Source organism: Drosophila hydei, unplaced genomic scaffold (genome assembly GCF_003285905.1).
Source record: "Drosophila hydei strain 15085-1641.00,03,60 unplaced genomic scaffold, DhydRS2 tig00000211-arrow-pilon, whole genome shotgun sequence".
Classification (NCBI taxonomy): Eukaryota; Metazoa; Arthropoda; class Insecta; order Diptera; family Drosophilidae; genus Drosophila; species Drosophila hydei.
This window is the reverse complement of record NW_022045685.1, coordinates 942,930-961,944: the sequence shown is the minus strand read 5'-3', so window position 1 is coordinate 961,944 and position 19,015 is coordinate 942,930. Positions and strand designations below refer to the sequence as shown.

The 19,015-nt window shown below is 45.2% G+C and overlaps 7 protein-coding genes across 9 annotated transcripts; 4 read left to right on the top strand and 3 right to left on the bottom strand.

Moving 5' to 3' along the window:
- Positions 1-1,851: 1,851 nt before the first annotated feature.
- LOC115482956 lies at positions 1,852-2,498 on the top strand. Of its 2 annotated transcripts, none has more exons than XM_030223446.1 (2): positions 1,852-2,267; positions 2,413-2,498. In XM_030223446.1, the coding sequence occupies exons 1-2, from the start codon at positions 1,941-1,943 to the stop codon at positions 2,479-2,481; spliced, it is 396 nt and encodes a 131-aa protein (XP_030079306.1). In that variant the 5' UTR covers positions 1,852-1,940; the 3' UTR covers positions 2,482-2,498. The 2 variants fall into 2 exon arrangements, with proteins under 2 accessions (XP_030079306.1, XP_030079305.1); XM_030223445.1 differs by having other exon boundaries at positions 1,864-2,300.
- On the top strand, positions 2,327-5,847 carry LOC111603115 (leucine-rich repeat-containing protein 58). Its single transcript, XM_030223447.1, has 3 exons — positions 2,327-3,161; positions 4,849-5,065; positions 5,145-5,847. Exons 1-3 carry the CDS (start codon positions 2,644-2,646, stop codon positions 5,520-5,522), a joined length of 1,113 nt encoding a protein of 370 aa, XP_030079307.1. The 5' UTR covers positions 2,327-2,643; the 3' UTR covers positions 5,523-5,847.
- Positions 5,848-6,086: 239 nt separating this feature from the next.
- Positions 6,087-10,060, bottom strand: LOC111603113 (serine/threonine-protein phosphatase 4 regulatory subunit 2). 2 transcript variants are annotated; one of them, XM_023320583.2, is made up of 4 exons: positions 9,869-10,060; positions 8,504-8,755; positions 8,253-8,441; positions 6,087-8,191 (listed from the first exon to the last, which is right to left on the bottom strand). In XM_023320583.2, exons 2-4 carry the CDS (start codon positions 8,718-8,720, stop codon positions 6,729-6,731), a joined length of 1,869 nt encoding a protein of 622 aa, XP_023176351.2. In that variant the 5' UTR covers positions 8,721-8,755; positions 9,869-10,060; the 3' UTR covers positions 6,087-6,728. The 2 variants fall into 2 exon arrangements, with proteins under 2 accessions (XP_023176351.2, XP_023176352.2); XM_023320584.2 differs by having other exon boundaries at positions 9,909-10,060.
- A 193-nt stretch (positions 10,061-10,253) lies between these two features.
- On the top strand, positions 10,254-12,082 carry LOC111603169 (mitochondrial ribonuclease P catalytic subunit). Its single transcript, XM_023320649.2, has 2 exons — positions 10,254-11,678; positions 11,737-12,082. Exons 1-2 carry the CDS (start codon positions 10,396-10,398, stop codon positions 12,065-12,067), a joined length of 1,614 nt encoding a protein of 537 aa, XP_023176417.2. The 5' UTR covers positions 10,254-10,395; the 3' UTR covers positions 12,068-12,082.
- Positions 12,083-12,164: 82 nt separating this feature from the next.
- Positions 12,165-13,366, bottom strand: LOC111603170. The gene is made up of 2 exons (XM_023320650.2): positions 12,882-13,366; positions 12,165-12,818 (listed from the first exon to the last, which is right to left on the bottom strand). Exons 1-2 carry the CDS (start codon positions 13,208-13,210, stop codon positions 12,251-12,253), a joined length of 897 nt encoding a protein of 298 aa, XP_023176418.1. The 5' UTR covers positions 13,211-13,366; the 3' UTR covers positions 12,165-12,250.
- A 107-nt stretch (positions 13,367-13,473) lies between these two features.
- LOC111603171 (collagen alpha-1(XXVI) chain) lies at positions 13,474-14,304 on the bottom strand. The gene has a single exon (XM_023320651.2). The coding sequence runs from the start codon at positions 14,188-14,190 to the stop codon at positions 13,741-13,743; it is 450 nt and encodes a 149-aa protein (XP_023176419.1). The 5' UTR covers positions 14,191-14,304; the 3' UTR covers positions 13,474-13,740.
- Positions 14,305-14,884: 580 nt separating this feature from the next.
- LOC111603182 (PHD finger protein 12) lies at positions 14,885-18,976 on the top strand. The gene is made up of 5 exons (XM_023320666.2): positions 14,885-15,025; positions 15,181-15,371; positions 15,433-16,108; positions 16,171-17,720; positions 18,090-18,976. Exons 1-5 carry the CDS (start codon positions 14,903-14,905, stop codon positions 18,274-18,276), a joined length of 2,727 nt encoding a protein of 908 aa, XP_023176434.2. The 5' UTR covers positions 14,885-14,902; the 3' UTR covers positions 18,277-18,976.
- The last annotated feature ends 39 nt before the right edge of the window (positions 18,977-19,015 follow it).

The window sequence follows — 19,015 nt, the reverse complement described above, 5'->3', positions numbered from 1 at the left end:
ATTGCTGCTGCTGTTGTTGTTGTTGCTGTTTTTATATGGAATATTTTATTTTGATGTCACATTAATTTAGGTGTGATAAGGACCACACACAAGTGACGGCCGCTAAACTCGCGAATACAAATGAAATACGTGCGCAAAAACGCGCGCAAAACGCGCACGCGACTTAAGCCGCGCTCAATTGTATCCCCAAGTGCTGAGACAAACGGCCGCCACTGTCCCCCGTTATTGGTACTTAGAACGCCAGCTGCTCATAAATGGCAACAATTTCATTTGATAATTGATAGACATAAGTGTGTTTGTGTCGCAAATGTCACTTCAGTCCCTATATGTGTGAGCAACGTATAAATCGCAAACGGATCGCTGTCAAAGTCGTATTAAACGCTCTTTACTTATATTTGTGTATTTTTGGCTTGTTGCTTATCAGCGCCAGTGCCGTCCCCGTCGCCGTCGGAGACAACAACAAAACCATAACAATAACAACAGCGACAACAGCAACGAATAATAAAAAATTGGCAATGCCAAAGTCGAGAATGCCCGACTAGAAGAATTTGCAAATGGCCAGCAAACTTCATTAATTGTTAAGCCATATTTCTGCAATTAATTAGAATTTATAATTAAATTTCCTTTTAAACATATTTTTTTAGTTTTGAAAATTGATTTAATAATTTTTTTATTTTTTGAGAATTTTTTGAGTTTATTTCTTTTATTTTTGAAAGTTTTCTTTATAGTAAAACTGATATAAAAAGTTATATTCATAGGCCTTTGGCTGAAGCTCTGAAACTCTTTACCAAAACTCAGCTCATTTTTGTGATTAGTAAAGATTTTCTAAGATATTAAAATATATAAATGTTTTTTTACCCATTGCCAAGCCAAAATATATCTCTAATTAGATAAGCTTGCATTCTGAGCACTAATAATTAGCTAAGTCGCTGAACTGTTACAAACTATGGCACACAAATAATATGATCCGCCAGCTTAGCCAGTTTGAGTGGGTTGAGGGTATGGAAAGGTCCAAGACGCGATAATAAAACATTTTTGCACCCCAGATGTGCTCAGCTGTTCGAACCAGACGCCGAAGTTGAAGTCGGGGGGACCTACCAGACCGGAGGGAGGCCGAGGGTCTGCGGATTCTTTGATTAGACGCACTTAAGTACAAAGCAACAACAGCCGTGTCAACTGCTAATAAATATACACAGTATCACTGTGTGTGTGTGTGTGTGTGACTGTGAGTGTGAGTCAAGTGGGCTGTTCAATAAATTCGTCGCTGGCGTCGAGTGCTCCAGAGTTCGCTTGATAAGTAGCGATCATAAACGTCGTGGGCACGTCGAGCCGTTCGATACGACTGACCCAACGGACTGACGGATGGCAACTATGAATCATAATCCTTAACATCTCAGGATGCCATGCGCTCAACTGAGAACTGACCTACGAAATTGTGCATGAAGAATAATAATAAACTCTTATTTATTATAGCCATTTAATAATCTCATTTATTTATATGGTGTTCCCACTCTCAATTGTTGTTCATAAATTTATATTTAGATTTTATAATAATCAAAATAATTTCACTTTCAATTGACACTCAAATTAAAGCAGAATTAATTCAATTTCTAAACGTAGAATAATAAAATTTTTTTTTTTACTTTTCTTTCTTATAATTAATAATTTATTATTATAAAAAATGAGCTGTAATTGAAAGAGAGCAAAGAATATTTATTTAATTGTAAATAAGTTTTGTTCTAGCAATTATTATTAATTACTAAAATTTTTTTTATTTTTTGTGTAACCTATGAACTTTATGTAGGGACTAAAGTTGAAGATGTTACGAGCTGCCCTAAGATTAAAGCTGATCGAAGACGGATCACAACTTTTTCACTTTCATTATATAAACGTAATATTTGCAAACAGCAAGGCCACTGATCTTATCTGCTGCACAGCTAATGTCAAAGTTCAAGTGGGCAAATTTATCCCCTAGGCGGAGAGAAGTGCACAACTGTTCGATTGACCCACGTCAGCAAGCGCTCAGCGCTGGCCGCGCGTGTGTATCCCGAAAACAACGAATGCGACAGAGTCCGTGCTTAGAGCTGTATCCGTGTGTGTTTGTGTGTGTGCTCAGTATGTATATATTACGCATACGCCTGTTGCGCCTCGTGCGCAACGAAGACGACAATCGGCATCGACAGCGACGCGGCTGGATCAGTCGCATTGTACAGCAGCTGAGGCGCCGCGCTGTAGGCAGATCGCAGTTCAGTCAGTGCTTGGGTCTGGTGCGCGTCGTTCGACTCTGCCCAATTGATATAGTTAGTTAATTAATAAATATTATATATATAAATATATATAATATATATATGCGATTTTTTTTCTGTGTTACGATTACCGTTGTTTTTTTCGTTATTTCGATTTGCGTCGCAGTCCCGGCTGACCAAACAGAAGAAGCGATGCGATCGCGCGCACACAGAGGAGAAGCAGAGACAGCCATAAAGAGCTTTTAGAAAATCAAGAAAAACAACAGCAACAGCTCCAACAACAACAACAACAAACTGTTGAATAACAAACAAGAAATACATACATATATATAAATACACACAGAGACTCGCATTGGCATTGCGTTCCAGTAGGCCAGCAGTGAAGTTCATCGGAGCAATGGAGCTCTATACGTCGGATAGCTCGGACACGGATTCGCGCGAGCAGAAGACCATTGACTTTGGCCGGATGAGTCTGGATGTGGTCACGCTGGAGGATCATTTGAGCTCGCCGCACAAGGCGCTGCTCAAGACGAGCGGCGACATCGAGACGATGCTGCTTAATCACAATCGGCTGGTGGCGCTGCCCCGCGTGCTGCAGCAGTTCACCAATCTCAAGATACTCGATCTGAGCTCCAATGCGCTCACCCAGCTGCCGGACGCCCTTTGCCAGCTGCCGCTGGTCACGCTGATAGCCAAGAACAATCTGTTGACCAACTCGTCGCTGCCCAAATCGCTGCTCCGCAAGCAGATCGGGAACGTGCATGGCGGCACCTCCACGCTGAAGGAGCTCAACCTAAGCGGCAATCAGCTGATCCACTTTCCCGAACAGGTCACCGAGCTGCGCCAGCTCAAGTATCTGTATTTGGGCAGCAACAAGATCTCGAGCATATCCAAGGATATCTGGAGGATGCAAAGGTATTGAAAGCGCTGCCAAATCTCACAGATGTCACTGTCTAGCCCTAGGCTCTCTCTCTCTCTCTCTCTCACTCACTCACTATCTCTCTCTAAGTATTTCTCTCTCTAGTGACGCTTTAAAGATCAGACAAGTCTATCACATTGCCTATCTCTTGCTCACAGTCTCGCGCTCTCTCTCTCTCTCTCCCTACGTCTGATCTTTATAGCTCTACGGCTGAGCTCCTAAATGCAATGAGCCACTTCACAGCTATCATTATGGGTTAAGCGCCTTCCTTCCTTCCCGTTTTTCCTGCTCATTGGCATTTTCCCCATGGCTCGCATGCTCAGCTTCAGTTGTTGTCAAGCGTAACACTTTGGTGGAGAATAGACGACGGCGGTTGGGGGTTCAAGTCTATTTGATGGTCTGATAAGCGGACTTTCGAGTGGCTCGGCGCGCATTGTAAAAGCCAAATCTATAGCGAAAATAAACGAAGCACACACTCGACACACTCATAAAGGTACATATACAAATGTACTCATATATATATATATATATATGTGTGTCTGTATATGTGTATCAATGGGGCATATTTATAAGTAAACACAATAATAAATAAAAAACAAAAGAATATGTGAGCCAATTTCGAATGGAAAGAGCACTTATCACGCATGCCGAGCTTCCTGACCAGCGACGGCAGATTACAGAATATGGAAAAACCGACTTCAGCCGAGAGCTAGTGGAGTGCAGCCAAGTTCAGAGAGCTTTTGTTGTTTTATCAACCTGATTAATATCGTTAGACAAATTGATAAAACCCACGATACCTCGGACAATCTATTCGCATATCAATTGAATGCTATAAACAGTCCAAGACTTGTAAAGTATAAAAGGAAAACAAAGAGTTTTTTTTTATTGTCAGGGAGGGGACTTACCTAAAACCCACTAAATCAAGTTTCATTATCTTATGATACCAACTATCGAGAAGTGAACATTTGGACCTGTACTATATCAAGTTCTCTATCATTTCGATTCGGAAACGTTTGCCCCATTTAAGAAATTATTCATAGCTAAATAACGAAAGCTCCGCAAAGCCTTGATTATTTATTGTAATACTGATATAATGTCTGCTTGTTATCTATAATCCTAACACCGGGTGACTTTTATCTAAGAGAGCTGCCTGTGAGCCAGCGGCCCCCCCAGCAGCGGACCCAACTGTTGCGCCTAGGCACTTACATAAACTATTAGATAGGCGTGTTTACCTGTGAATTGTTTATCGCGCCAGACGGCAAGTCGACCCTGAACTGAAATAGATGTTAGCCAACTCTCATCAACTGACTCTTATAAAAGAAATATAGAAGGCGACTCGAAAACATTCGAATAGGACACTTCAAAAGACATCGACTGAGGCAATGCTTTCAGAAGTCTTACGCAGAGATTAGTTCTTAACAAGGTTACATCCAGCGTATGCCTATAGTATATACATAGAATGTCAAGCCTCTAGACTGACTCCTGACCACTGCCACTCGGCCGTAAGCCCATGTGACACAGCCATGCTAGTGGAACTCTAAGAGCCTATAGATTATGGGCAGTAAATGCTATTTTCCTAACCCTAGGCTGAATGGGAAACCAACTTAGTGTCCTTAGGAAAATATTCAGAGCTTCAAGTATGGTCATTCCTCGTTAACGGATTTCGATTATCTCTATCTGCAGTCTTCATGTTCTTTCGCTGGGCGGTAATCTGGTCAACGAGGTGCCCGAGGCGGTTGGCTCCCTCAGCCAGCTGCAGGCGCTGGTGCTCTGCGACAATCTCATCGAGCATCTGCCGATGAGCATTGCACGGCTGAAGAACCTGAAGTCGCTGCTGTTGCACAAGAATAGACTGAAGCACTTGCCCAAGGACATTGTCGCCCTGAAGAACCTGACCGAGGTAAGGGAGCAGCAACTGCTGCCAGACCAGCCGAATCACATCACATCAGATTACTAAACTCGTTCGATCTCTTCTTTAGCTGAGCTTGCGCGACAATCCGCTGGTGGTGCGCTTTGTGCAGGACATGGCATTGAAGCCGCCGACGCTGCTGGAGCTGGCTGGTCGTATTGTCAAGGCCAGCGGGCAGAGGCCGGGTCCGGCGGACGTGCCACGCACCCTCGTCGAGTATCTGAACAGCGCCAATTGCTGCGTGAATCCCAACTGCAAGGGCGTCTTCTTCGACAACCGCGTCGAGCACATCAAGTTCGTGGACTTCTGCGGCAAATATCGCGTGCCTCTGCTGCAGTACCTCTGCTCGTCCAAGTGCATTGAGCCCGAGGAGCTGTCACGCGCATCCAGTAGCAATGCGAGCAGCGCCAGCAGCGGCTTCATGATGCGCAAGGTGCTCCTGGGCTAGGCGGGCTACCCAGGTAGCAAGGTTCGGGACCGGATCCGTGAAATGTGCCCAACCGACAAGTCGACGAGTCGACGACAAGTTAGCCAGTCGGCCAGGCCAACAACGGAACGGTGCCGCTCGTCCGTTGGCTGTGGTTGTTGTTGTTGCGGCGGAGCCGCACTCGGGTATCCATTGGCTTCATCACATTATCAAATTTTTTACCAAATTTGCCATATGAATTTTTTGTTCATTGTTGTGTTATTTTTTGCTATATGCATATATATACACACACACATATATATATATATATATGTATGTATGCGCACACATGTACACCCCATAGTTTTGATTTAGACCCGACATTGATTAGAGGAGAACTCTGCAGTGCCCACATAATCCACGATCTGCACGTCGCACTCCGCAATAAGAAAAGCTTTTTCGTTATTTTATTTATGTAGATAGTTTATTTTACTTTCTGAGAAACATTTGCAGCTATACGTAATTGCCCAATATCGGGAAAACAATAAATTGTATATTGAATAGTAATCGAAAGTATATGAAGAACTTTATAACTTATAGTAATATAGATGATAAAAAATATAATTGTTCAGTTAAATAGGCAACGATACATAAATACAAAATATGACATGAGGCGGACGATTCTTTTGCGTTCAACAACATTGAGAACTCTCCAGAGGCTTTGATCATATGGAATATCAAGCTGAATGCCGCTCAACGGAACTGATCGGAACTTAATGCTCGAGCTTATAGGTATAAAATTCATGATGTGAATACATGTGTGTGTGTGCGTGTGTGTGTGTGTCTGTGTGCGTGTGTGTGCATCTACGGACTTACAGCTAGACGGTACTATAGATACAAATTCAGAGAGAATGTGTTCGCGGTCTCGACTGGAGGATTTCCACACTCGCTCATTAACACCTGCTCCTGAATGTACCTTCGATTTAGGAGAGGACAATTTGGAATACGTAGAAGACATATATCATATTATATCAGCTATGGCCTAAAGGTAATACCCTAGATAATGAAGTTGTACATCCCACGATCCTTGGGATAGGTCTGATGTGTGTGTGTGTGTGTTTAAGTGTGTGTGTGTGTGTGTGTGTGTATCCTTTTTATCTCATACTCGTTATATGCTATTTATGCGGCGTAGTTGTAAGTATTCATAATAGTCGCTTGGAATTGGCGTTAGCGCTTCGAAGCAATGGCCTATTGGTCCATTACCTCCTGGCTGGTGTCATCCACCTCCATGGCGGCCGGCTCATCCTTGGCAACGTCGTCGGTAGCCATATCGCCAGTGGCTACTCCGCTTTCGGCCATAACGACCTCCTCGACGCCTGCAGTGGGCGAGACTTGTGTCTCATCTTCTTCGACTGGTGTATCCTCCATGGGCTGATCATTCAGCGTCAATGTGGGCGTGGCGCTGGCTGCAAAACTAGCCGCATCGGCTGCCGGCGTCTCATTGGCATCTGCAGCGGTTGGCGACTGTGGCGTAGCCAACTCATCGGTCTCAATGGGCACAGCTGGCACTGCAGCTGCTGCTTCATCGGCATCAGCTGCATCGGCTGCATCTTTAGCTGGAGCAACAGTCTTCTTCGCCTTATCTTGGTCATCTGCAGCTGGGGCTGCTGCAGTTTTTGCAGCTGGTTCAGCATCTTCTGCTGTTGCTGTTTTAGTCTCAGTCTTTTCAGTATTGCTCTCGTCAACGGTGGCTGTCTTGGTCTCCGGCTGGGTCTCAGTCTTGGCTTCGGCGTCAGGTGCCTTAGAGGCCTTAGAGGCTGCATCCTTGTCAGCTGTAGCCTTGCCAGCAACAGCTGCAGTTTCACTGGCTTTTTCTGGAGAGGCTTTCGCTGCTTTTTCCGTTTTTTCAGCAGGCTCCGGCTTGGGATTGTCGCCTGTGGGTTCTTTCTTCTCATCAGCATCATCGGCAGCGGCATCTTCGCTCTTCTTCGCTTTCTCAGCTGCTTTCGCTGGCTTGTCCGCCTTTTTTTCAGCGCTCTCCACTTCCTGCTTTTCGACAATTTTCGCCTGGTCCTCGGCCACATCTTGGTCATCAGCTTCAGTCAGCGGATCCTTGATCTGACTGTCGGTGGCAGCATCCTTTTCAGTTTCTGCAGCACCGCTGTCAACATCATCGGGCTCGGCCACATTTGGAATGTCCGCGTCAGGCTCTGCCGTCTCCTTCTCCTCTTTGTCTCCGTTGAGTGACTTCTTGGGCTTTGGTTCCTCCTCCTCTTCATCAGGCTCCTCAATTTCGGGTATCTCCCGAACGGCTTCAGTCTCATCGGTCTTCAGATCAGCGGCCTCATCAGCAGTCTCTGTCTTGTTTTTACCAGCTTTGGACTTGCACTTGACGACGACGGCGTCCTCCTCCACTTCCTCACCATCCGCTTCATCTCGCTGTTCATTATCGTCGAAATCGAGCTTTGCCTTCTTGGCTTTCGGCTGAACACCGGCAACGTCGTCGCTACGTGGGCAGCTGGCCTTAATAGCACCACTACTGGTCTCCTCGTTGCCGCCGTTTCGTTCATCTCCATTATTAAAGATGTTCTCGTTTTCCATTTCGATGTCGATGTTGACCTCCAGCGATAGATCCCCGTTGCCCACAGAGTCTAGCGAATCACCATTCTCACTTTCAGTACGCTTACGACCCGGATCGATGGTGCTAACAACTAAATATATAGAATGAATGAGTGTAGTTTCAGTTAATACTGTAGCCCGTTAGCTACTCACCTAGTATATTCTTCTCCAGAGCTCGCATGAACTTGTCGATGCGCGAGTATTGCTTCCGAGGGTCAATGAGAAGCTCACAGAGCCGCTGCACGGTGAAGGGAGCAGCATTAAACAAATCGAGACGCTCCAGCAGTGAGGACTTCATCGTCTCGTAGTTGAAGGGATCTACGTTTGGATAATTGGGTATCTCTATGGAAAAAAGCTCAAAGTTTATCTTCGAAATGGGGAAGAGCCTCAGGAGGTTAACTTACCCTCCAGGCGTGGTGGGTCCTCGTTGAAATGCTTGATCACATTAAGCAACTTTTCGCGGAACAGATATTTGAGGCTGGACCACTTGAAGATGGTATCGCCGGTCTTGGCAACATACTGCAAATAGTCCTCCAGTTCCTTGGGTATTTCCTTTTGCTTGAGCTGTGTGAAACGCTCCAAAATTTGTAGAATCTCCTCGCTATTCTCCATGGTAACCATTGATGCTTGTTTGAAGTGTTAGCGTTAAAGAAACTCTGCAAAAGAATGCGAGTTGGACTTGTGAATAAACCGGGCCGTCAACAAAAAATAAAAAGAAAAGTACTCTATGTGGCTGAAAAATTTTCTCGCTCCGTGGTAGACACACAAAAACCGAAAGGAAAACTGCAACTATTGCCGACTTCCAATGATTCTGTGTGTGTGGAGTGTGGCTTAGTGTAAACGTGAGTGTGTGTGTGTGTGTGGAGCAAGTATGCGCCGAATCAGCGACCCTAGCCAGATACGAGCTGCAGCCACGGTTGCCACATGCGATACGAATGTACCAAAACCGGGTAGTTGTTTAGGTACATTGGTTCTTCTTTAACATTACCTTAACTTTTAGCGAACCTTTTATAGTATAAGAGATGTTTTAGTTGAAAAATTGATGAATAACTTCCGAGGTGTTAGCTTAAAAAGACACTAAAAATCTTAAGCCCACATTTAAATATCAAAATGAGAATGTTTTACCGAAAGTGGTACAATCGTGCTCAGGTGTTAAATATTTTCCACAAGGTACACATCGTTTTGAACAAGTGGCAACCGTGGCTAGGAGCTTCGGGAACGCAGCTCGTCGTAGCTGAGAAGCTGCAAATCTGCATTGGCGGGTTGTGCCATCCAGGCGCAAGCAGAGAGAGAGAGAAAGAGAGACCGAGAGAGAGAGAGAGAGCCGATGCACGATGCACACACATGCATACACACAGAGGCAGGCGCGCTTAAAACTACAATTGAGAGCAATTCAAATGAGCGACGAGCGATGGCTGCAAGTTCATCTGGCAAATGGTGGAGGATTCCTTGCAAATTTACACAGAAAAACTAGTTATTTTGCCAGCCAGCCACACACACAATCATAAACATATATGCGTGCATATGTTTGAGCGTATGTATATATGTTTGTGTGTATATCAAGCTTCGGCTCTCGCGCAAAAACCAACTTGGCCATTGCAGCTGCAGAAGGCTTACATAGGCAAACTAGTACATATATATTTACTTGGCTGAATTGGCCGGATAGACAGACAGCATAGTAAACTTAATAAATGTCGGCTTTATGCGGTTTTCGGTATTCGCAACAATGACATTCCGGTTGCTAAACGGCGTGCGGCCTTTTGGCTTACCTTCCTATTAGTAATTAATGTTTGATTATTATATTTTCACCTGCAATTTGCTGTTGCGGCCACTTGAGCACTATCACAATTTTGTTTTTCTAAGGATTATACTTAAATTTATTTATTTATTTTGCTCCGCTTGATACCGTGTAAGCCGTAGCTGCACTATCGATAGTGCAGGCACACACACCACAAACCAATCGATTATCGGAACATTCAATAATACGATACCGCGATGTTTCATTTCGATACTCTGCACGTTTACATATTAATGGTAAGCTGAAAAAGCAACACTGATATAATGGCAACCATTGTATAGCGAAAGTAAAATAAAATTGTATCGATTATTTATATTGCATATATATAATAAAGGGAATTTACTACTCATTAAAATTAAGTTTCAAAATATAAATAACGACTCATTGACACCGATTCATTCCCACGGTTAGTAAAGTAAGCCGTTACTCCGATAATGCTTATCGATAGACTTTCGGTTGCCGTAGCAGCAACAAGTATAACTGACAACAAACTATATTATGTACAAATTTCGTTTTCTGCGGCAACTGCGCTACAGTTTAGTCCCACAGAATTCTAGAACAGCATTAGCACATTCACCGCCATGTCGCCTGCTGTCCAGTCATCACAAGCGAAGGCCACAACTCGGGCCAATTCCATCAGATCAGCTGGACCGACTAAAGAGCGAATATTTCGAACGCCGCTGTGAACTAAGCAACGAGGATTGGCAACACGTGCGGCACACACTCACTGATAGCTTTAGACACATAAATGGCACTAACGTTGATGCCATCATACTGGGTCTATGCAGCAAAGCCGAGCAGCTCCCGGTGGCTAAAAGTTATTTAAAGCATTTGCAGGCGCAGGGACTCAAACCCAATGCGGCGACAATGGGTCGTCTATTACGAGTCTATAATGCCGCCTACCATACACGCGAGCTCAGCGACGAGGAGCAGTCAGAAATTATGCAAATCTGTGATTCGCTGCAAAATGCCCACGCTATCTTGGATGCCAGCAGCTGTGAGAACTTAATCCATGGCCTGGTGGCCACCACTCAATACTGGCAACGCGCTCTGCCGCTACTTGACATGATGAACTTGACCACGACACCAAGTGTATCCGCCTACACTGCGCTTGCAGTCAAGGCATTTAGCTCCGATCAGCCAGAGCTGGGCTGGCGTCTGCTCGAAGAGATGCTGCAAGCGCGCAAGCTGCCCAAATGCGAGATCTTTCTGGCGCTGCTGGCGCACTATGCACGGGATGTGCAGACACTAGGTGCCCAGCTGGAGCGACTGTTCAGCTTCCTTGAGCTGTACGACATTGTGATCAGCGATTTGGTGGCACAGCAACTGTTGGCACTGGCGCAGCGGCTACCGCAGCAGCTGCAAGTGACTGCAACGGGGCTGGAACGGTTTGGCAAATGCTGTGCTTGTCAGCAGAATTTGCAGCATGTGGCCATTAGTGATGCCCAGTTCGTTGAGTTACGTGAATCCTTTCTACAGAAGGTGCTGATACGCAACGATGTATTCCAGAAGACGACGCCACAAGAGTTGCAGCGCTTCAAGCAGTATGTGGAGAAAACTGCGCCATACGATTGCGTAATCGATGGCCTCAATGTAGCCTACTCCACCGGGAACAAGAAGCCGCCAGAGCAGCTGGCCAAGCTGCTGGCCACCGTGGTGCGGTATTTTAAGGAGCGGCAGAAGCGCGTCCTTGTGCTGGGTCGCCAGCACATGCGCAACTGGTCCAAGCCGATCATGAAGTATATACAGAGCAATGCCAGCGTTTTTCTTACTAACAATCTGTGAGTAGGCGTCTAATCCAGTCCAGAAGTTTTGATGTTTATATTGATTCGCTTGCAGCACGCATGATGATCCCTTTCTGTTGTATGCAACGTTGCGCAGCGGCCAGGATACGGACTTCTTTTCGCGTGATCTGATGCGCAGTCATGCCCATTTGCTGGGGACCGAACTAAAATCCACCTTCCGACGCTGGCAGCAGGAACATCAATACTCGCTCGTCACCCGAACAGAAACGGGTCAGATAATTGTCAAGGAGCCCATTCGGTATCGATTGAGCGCCCACAAAGTGGGCAATGTCTGGCATGTGCCATACTGCGAGGCATACTCTCCCAACCCGCCAGAGAGATTTGAGGTGCCCGAGAAATGGCTGTGCATAACCATTGCCCAATAATTAGTACAATACGCTTGCAAATACATATATATATATATTGAAAGGGATACATGACCCCGGATCAGTACTGACAAAATGTATACAAGAAATATAAGAAATTCATTATTGAATTGTGCTCGCTGCGCTTGGATTACAGAACATGGATTACAGACTCCGTTTTTTAGTCTGCACCGGACTCCCGAGCTACTCGCAGTCGAGGCGGGAGCATTTTTGAAATGCAGTCAAATTGAACGTCGTTTGCCGCTTGCGACGCAGTTCGTTTCTGATCTTCTTCTTAGCGGCGCACATGAGGCGCTCCTTAATATAATTGTCCATCTTGAAGTCCAGGTCCGTTGAGGGTTTGGGGGCCTCGTTGGGCTCGCGTGTGGCCGCCGTATCTAGCGCCTTGATAATCAAACTGAGTAACGCATGCGCCAAGCGATGGCATACATCATACTCAATGGCATCCTGACTAGTATAGTAGATGGCCGATTGCGATGTGGGCTGCACGCCAATCGCCAGCAATATGTTGCAGAATATGCCGCGCTGCATACGAGCGTACGGATCGACCAGCTGAGGTGGTATGCGCATTGTCGTTGCCAAATGGGCAATGAATTTGGCGAACTTCTTGATGAGCACATTAAGATATTGCGAACGGCACTGGCGCTCCATTTTGGATAGCATGTTGTAGTACATCTCTTGTTTGCGCTTTAGGAAGTCCTCCTTACGGCGTTCCTTCTTCTTGGTATTCTTCAGTACATCCTCGAGCTGCCTGCAAGGCGACGCGTTTGTCGTTTAGCATGGAAACGAATCGAGTCAGTCAGGGTCAACTTACTCTGTGGTAATGGCGTTATATTTTCCCAACATGCGCTTGATGCGTTTGGCCCTCAGTTTGGGATCGTATATTTCCTTGAACTGCTCGTAGTTGTCAATTAACGTATACTTTTTGGGCTTCGACAGGGCGACATCGTAGGCACGAGCTTTGGGAGGCAACGCCGGCTGGTAAGCCATTCGACGGACATACGACTGCAGCTTGGTGACATTCTCTTCCTGTCGCTTCTTGCGATTTTCCGGGCTGCAGTAGTCGGAATTCTCCTCTTCGGCCTCCTCGGTTGACGATGTGGGCAGTGCCTCGTCCCAGTCAGATACATTCGAGCTAGCCATAACTACGTTTCCGTTTGTACACTTCTGCTTAATTTAAAGTTACTCAAAATTTGGTAAAAAACTCAAGAAAAATGTAGAAACTAAGAATCAAAAAAAGAAAACTAACTGATGTATAAACAAATTTATTTTGCTTCACATATATATATTTTTTTATAATAGAATAGAACTGACAATTTACTGTTACACTGTCGAACATGGAATGGCTATTGAAGCCACTGGCATTGAAGCACAACCAGGTAAAAAGTCAAAGCCAACTGTGAATCGAGTTCGAATCACGGACTGACAAAATTCGTGTCGCCATCTATCGTTGAGCATTTGTAAGCTCTCCATTCTATAAAAGTGGGAATCACAAATCACAAATGGGGGAAAAATTAAGATTCCAATTAGATATTTGGTTAGTCGATTTATATATGTGTTTGCCTTTTGTTACTTAATAATACAATTTCTAACGCCACAAATCTAAAAATTATTCTACAAATAAACATATGTATACGTATTTATAATTAGCATTAGTTTCAAAAGTCGTCCATTCAGTACGAATCATTTTGCACTGAGCGCTCCAGGGCGAATGTGTACTCCTCGGCCATTGCATCGACAGATAGCTGACGTGTCATCAACGCCAAAATGCCGTCCACTTGCATTTGGGTGCCATTAAACCGATCCTTGGTGGCCAGTTGCGGCGACAGTTCAAAGGGAATGTCCTGCAGATAGCTGATTGGCGCATTTGGATTCGGTCCAGGCTGCCCAGTTGCAGTTCTTGGTCCTAGCGGCGGTGGATATGGCATTGGGCCGTACGACGATTGCGGCATGGGTGGGTACATCATGCCACTGCTAGGCGATGTGATGGAATCTGAGTCAGGTTTGCGCTCCACAAATATGAAATCATCGCCGTTGCTTTGCTTGGGTCCATCGGCTGGGCCCTGAATGGCCTCCTCGGTGGGTGTTTCGGCTGGTTTGCGTTTGCCAAATAGTGAAAACATAGTTCACTCGATTTTAACCAATATTCGTATTGCAAATTTTAATATTTACGCAGTTATGACTACACCAGCTGCGTTTTGTTTTTGTGTTGTCAAAGGCTATCAAATTCTTATCGATTACACTCTAGAGTTGCTTGGCAAAACGATAGTCATTATCGAAAATGTGTATACAACGGTAATTGCTATCCCGCCCAACTGAAAAATTTAACTATAGTATTTATGCGCGTATAATTGACTTGAAAAAGATTTTTACGTATATTTCATAATATTCAAAGACATACGTTTTATTTGCTAGAAATTTACTGATAAGCAATTACCAAGCGCATGATGTCGAGAATAAAAACTTATAAATATATATATATATATATATTATATATATATATATTCATATATTTTTTGAATATATATATAGAAGAAATTGTTTATAGTTCATGGCAAATTTAATGACTATATTATAATAATATTGTTCCATATATATAATAATTTTTAATATCAAACAAAAAGTTTGAATTGTATTTTTGTTTTGTTTAAATATCGATAAGTCGCAGAATCTTTAAGCCAATAAGAATTGTCGATTGTGGCTCCTGGGTTAATAGGACTTGCTTGCATATTGTGCACGGTTAGTAGCAAGGTCACAGTACACCCTCTGTATCGCCACACGCGAATCGCGTACCGATATATATCGATATGATGGGAAAGGCCCAACAAGCTATGAATGCAACGCTGTGGCTGGTTTTGGTTTCAACTCTTCCAAGCTAACAAAATTTTGTTAACGAAAAAATTGTTTAAGATGTCAAAAGCTGATCAGGATCCAAATGGTTCGCTTAGCATAATGGAGGTGCGTATACATCTGACAAATGTTTTGTCAACAGCTGACAGACAGACATCCAGTGCCGCCAAATTGGCTTCAGATTGGACAGATTACAGTGATAGCGAGAGAATATCTAACAAAACTAATTAATTAATTATCCCTGCTTGCAATACGCTTTGCAGCAAATTAAGATCCTGATCAAGCCGCCGCCAAACGAGGAGGAGAAACTAATACAGCGCACCACGAATACCAAGCATCCATACTATAGGCGTCCTGGACGCGGACATAACCACGACCTGTGCGATGCTTGCGAGGAGGGCGGGAACTTGCTTTGCTGCGACCGTTGCCCCTCCAGCTTTCATCTTCAGTGCCAGTGAGTATTTTTATATCCGAAGTAATCCAAGCGAGGGTATATGCTGTGTTTAACCATTTAGTGATCCACCACTCAACGAAGAGGATATACCTAGTGGGCAATGGTTATGCCACAGTTGTCGTATGGCCAAGGTTTCGCAGCCCACTTCCTCTTCCAAGGCCAGCTCCGTCGAACGTGTACCCTCGGGGGGCAGTGGGTCTCGCGCAAATACCCCATCCTCCGGCGAACTGGAATCCATACCACTGAAGATCCGTAACTTGCGAAAGCGCAGCAATAGTGAACGTAATAGCACCGAAAAGTTGCTCTCCAAGATGCCATTGGCCATACAGCGTGCACTCGATCCGAACCGAAAGCCGACTCCATTGGACGACGTAATACGTGCCGCCAGCATGCTGAATCCCCAGCAGTTCTCGTTGCCACCTGAGTTGGAGCTGCACACCCAGTTTCCGGGCAATGGTAAAGTACAGCCGGTGCAGCAGCCGCACACCGGCCCCGGCAACGGCCATCGCAAGCCAAACAGTCAGCGACGCTACTCCAAGCCATTTGAATTGGATGCACAGGGATTGGTGCCTTTGCCGGCCAAGACGTGCTTTTATTGCACGCGCAGTTGTAAGCGAGCTCCGCTCATATCGTGCGACTATTGTCCGCTATATTATCATCAGGATTGCCTAGATCCACCGCTGACCGCACTGCCCGCTGGCCTCTGGATGTGCCCTAATCATGTAGAGAACTTCATAGTAAGTGGACAGTAGTTAAGATTGCTCCGATAAGACTTTGTGTTTCAATTGACCGCTTGCAGGATGCCAATATGACGAACAGCATTTCGGCCACGGAACGAGTGCGACTGTGGAACCGCTTCCATCAACCTCTGGATCACGAGAACGTCAAGATGGAGTTTTTTAGGCGTGTGAACACACGACATCCACCATTCCGTATGAAGTTGACTATGCGCGGTCGCGCTCACATCGATGTGCCGGCCATAGTTCGTTACCATTACGAGCATCCGCCGGCTCTGCTGCCTTCGATGAGGCAAACGTTACGGTATGATCGCGTGAAGAGGCGCAAACAATTACCCACTGCTGTGGAGGACATCTCCAGGGAGAGTGTCACCGAATCGCTGCTCAAGGATCTGGAGGCTTTGCGCTGTGCACGCGCCAAATTTCGCGAAATACAAAAGGAACTGGGCAATGCCCAACTCGATGGCAGCCTCAGCGACAGCGACACAGAGAGCGTCACCGAACAGCAGCAACAGCTGCAGGAGAGCAACGGTTTGGTTGGGTCACCCAAGTCGGACGCCATTGATGATCGAACCGCAGATAGTCAAAATGCAAACAATGAGCATAATGAGTGTATAAAGCAGCAGGCAGCGGATCAGTCCAAGCTATCAAATAGTGGCCATGGCCAGGGCCTGGAGCTTAGCTACGAGGAGGATGAGGAGGAGTGTAAATCGAATGTTATAATCGATGCGGACCTGTGTCATTTGGATGTGGACCTCATCAAGAAGCTGGCACATCAACGATTGCAGCAGCTAGTCCAGGAACATCCAGAGATCGTAACGCAGTATAAAAATCGCACGGCCGCACGACGTCTGCGGCAACTGTCGACGGCCATTCAGCCGGGCAACCAGAATACAGCGCTGCAGGGCGATCTGGCGCCGGAAGATATGCGTCGTTTCTCTTTGCTCTTCACCAGTGAAACATCCTCGATTCTTGCACAAAAGAACGGCAATGCCGCCGACGAGGATCCAATGATGGCGCTGCATCCAGCGCTGGCCACAGCCGCAGCCATCGCTGCAGCAGACACCGCCGCCGAGAGCTATGTGCCACGCGAGCGCAGCGATACAGAGAAGGCCTACGAGCTGGCCTCGCGGTTAGAGCTAAAGCTGCTGCAGTGCAAGGTGCGGGCGAGGGCGGTCCTTACACCGCTTGGTGATATGCTCGAAGATAGCCGTTGGTTTAACGCCCTGGGCCTGGAGCAATCGATATTTATGCGTTATCGCACACTGTACATCGGCTATGGCGGCCATTATACGCCTTCGACGACGTTGGCGCACACGGAAACTGTAGATCTATCGGCAATTGGATATTGTTCGCGCATCTCGCCACAGCATGCGATTATCTTCTACGATGAGTTCACTAAATCATATGAGCTTATTAACTATTCCGAGTTCGGCACAGAGGTTAATGGCCAGCTATATACGTGCGATCTAACCGAATACGCGCCGACGCATGCCGGCAAACGCATGCGTCCGGATGATGCCGAGTTGAAGAGACGCGTCGATGATCTGCTTGATAAGCGGCGGCACATACAACGTCAGTATAACGAGCCCAAACGTGAGACACACGACAGGTAAGCGCTGCTCATTCCATAAACGTTTAGTTCAATTGACTTAGCTACTGAATTCGATTTGATACCCATTCAAACTAATCGATAGAGCAACAATTATAAAATTTTTGCAAGTGCTTTGATTTCATCATATCGATTACAAAATTTTGGCAGAACAAAGGTTGACAAGTGTCATTACCGCATAAACAATTGGTTCTTAGTAATGTGAATGGCGTGACAAGAGACTTTGATTTTCAAATCTCTTAAAGTTATCGATATCTGACAATTCAGCATTCAGCAAGAACAGGGTGTCACACTTAGATAGTGTCTTGACAGCGTTAGCAGCTTATCAAATATAAAGAGAATAAGCAATGTTTTTTTTCTATAATTCAGACTGGCTCCCATTGTAAAGCACGCCTGCCGCTGCCAAACCGCCGCACCCGCGCCCATGGTGCCAGGCGCCTGGGAAGGCTCCGCTGTACTGGCCCATGGCACTCTCTTACGTTTCGGTTGCCTCTCGTTCGTCTTCTCAGTGCCATCCACGGATATGATGAACGGGCGACTGAGCAATGCCAAGTGAAGGACGTAAACCTATCGCCAGTACCACATATAAGAGCTTCATATAATATACTCCAAGCAGCAGCTAACACAGATGCAAACAATCCAATCTCAGTGATCGAGAAATCACACACAGGCAGAGGACCTAAATGCCAGGAATATTCCATCCCCCCTCCATCACCTCCACCACCACAGCAACAACAACAAAAGAAAACATACCTAGAATTTAACTTAAGTTTGGGCTGCCAAGCCAAGGGCTCAATCTAAAAACCGTACGAAAAAGACAGAGAAAGAGAAAGATAGCAGTTAGAGCGTAAGTGTGAGTGAGAGAGAGTATTGGGTAAACTACAAGCTCTACCTTTGGTAGCTACATATACATTAAGATAGATTGCATTATAGAACATTTTTATTACATGTTTTTAATACTAGAAGTATACTCTAAATCGTCGTGGTTCTTTCTCATTCATTATTTAATCATCAACATCTTCCTCTTCCATCTGCGGTAGTTGTATAAAGAGCATAACAAATAAACGAAAAAGAGAGAGAGAGTTGTAAGGAAATGGAATTCGTTATGGAGTTCATATTTCTTTTATCTAAACTGGGTTTAAAACAAAAAAAAACATACATATTGAGTATCGTGTAAATTTAGTTCACATATTGTGCAAAACAGAATAATTATAATAAAAATAATAAATTAAATAACATTTAAGAGCAAACAAATGTTTATACACACACAGACACACATCCACACACACTCACAC

Bases quoted from the DNA above. Each gene is read 5' to 3' on its own strand.
- LOC115482956 (XM_030223445.1), top strand. From the start codon at position 1,941: ATGTCAAAGTTCAAGTGGGCAAATTTATCCCCTAGGCGGAGAGAAGTG. The intron at 2,301-2,412 runs GTTAGTTAATTA...TTTGCGTCGCAG, and splicing joins GACTCTGCCCAATTGATATA to TCCCGGCTGACCAAACAGAA.
- LOC111603115 (XM_030223447.1), top strand. From the start codon at position 2,644: ATGGAGCTCTATACGTCGGATAGCTCGGACACGGATTCGCGCGAGCAG. The intron at 3,162-4,848 runs GTATTGAAAGCG...CTCTATCTGCAG, and splicing joins GATATCTGGAGGATGCAAAG to TCTTCATGTTCTTTCGCTGG. The intron at 5,066-5,144 runs GTAAGGGAGCAG...TCTCTTCTTTAG, and splicing joins CCCTGAAGAACCTGACCGAG to CTGAGCTTGCGCGACAATCC.
- LOC111603113 (XM_023320583.2), bottom strand. From the start codon at position 8,720: ATGGTTACCATGGAGAATAGCGAGGAGATTCTACAAATTTTGGAGCGT. The intron at 8,442-8,503 runs GTAAGTTAACCT...TTTTTTCCATAG, and splicing joins GGACCCACCACGCCTGGAGG to AGATACCCAATTATCCAAAC. The intron at 8,192-8,252 runs GTGAGTAGCTAA...CTATATATTTAG, and splicing joins TCTGGAGAAGAATATACTAG to TTGTTAGCACCATCGATCCG.
- LOC111603169 (XM_023320649.2), top strand. From the start codon at position 10,396: ATGTACAAATTTCGTTTTCTGCGGCAACTGCGCTACAGTTTAGTCCCA. The intron at 11,679-11,736 runs GTGAGTAGGCGT...ATTCGCTTGCAG, and splicing joins GTTTTTCTTACTAACAATCT to CACGCATGATGATCCCTTTC.
- LOC111603170 (XM_023320650.2), bottom strand. From the start codon at position 13,210: ATGGCTAGCTCGAATGTATCTGACTGGGACGAGGCACTGCCCACATCG. The intron at 12,819-12,881 runs GTAAGTTGACCC...GTCGCCTTGCAG, and splicing joins TATAACGCCATTACCACAGA to GCAGCTCGAGGATGTACTGA.
- LOC111603171 (XM_023320651.2), bottom strand. From the start codon at position 14,190: ATGTTTTCACTATTTGGCAAACGCAAACCAGCCGAAACACCCACCGAG.
- LOC111603182 (XM_023320666.2), top strand. From the start codon at position 14,903: ATGCAACGCTGTGGCTGGTTTTGGTTTCAACTCTTCCAAGCTAACAAA. The intron at 15,026-15,180 runs GTGCGTATACAT...TACGCTTTGCAG, and splicing joins GTTCGCTTAGCATAATGGAG to CAAATTAAGATCCTGATCAA. The intron at 16,109-16,170 runs GTAAGTGGACAG...GACCGCTTGCAG, and splicing joins ATCATGTAGAGAACTTCATA to GATGCCAATATGACGAACAG.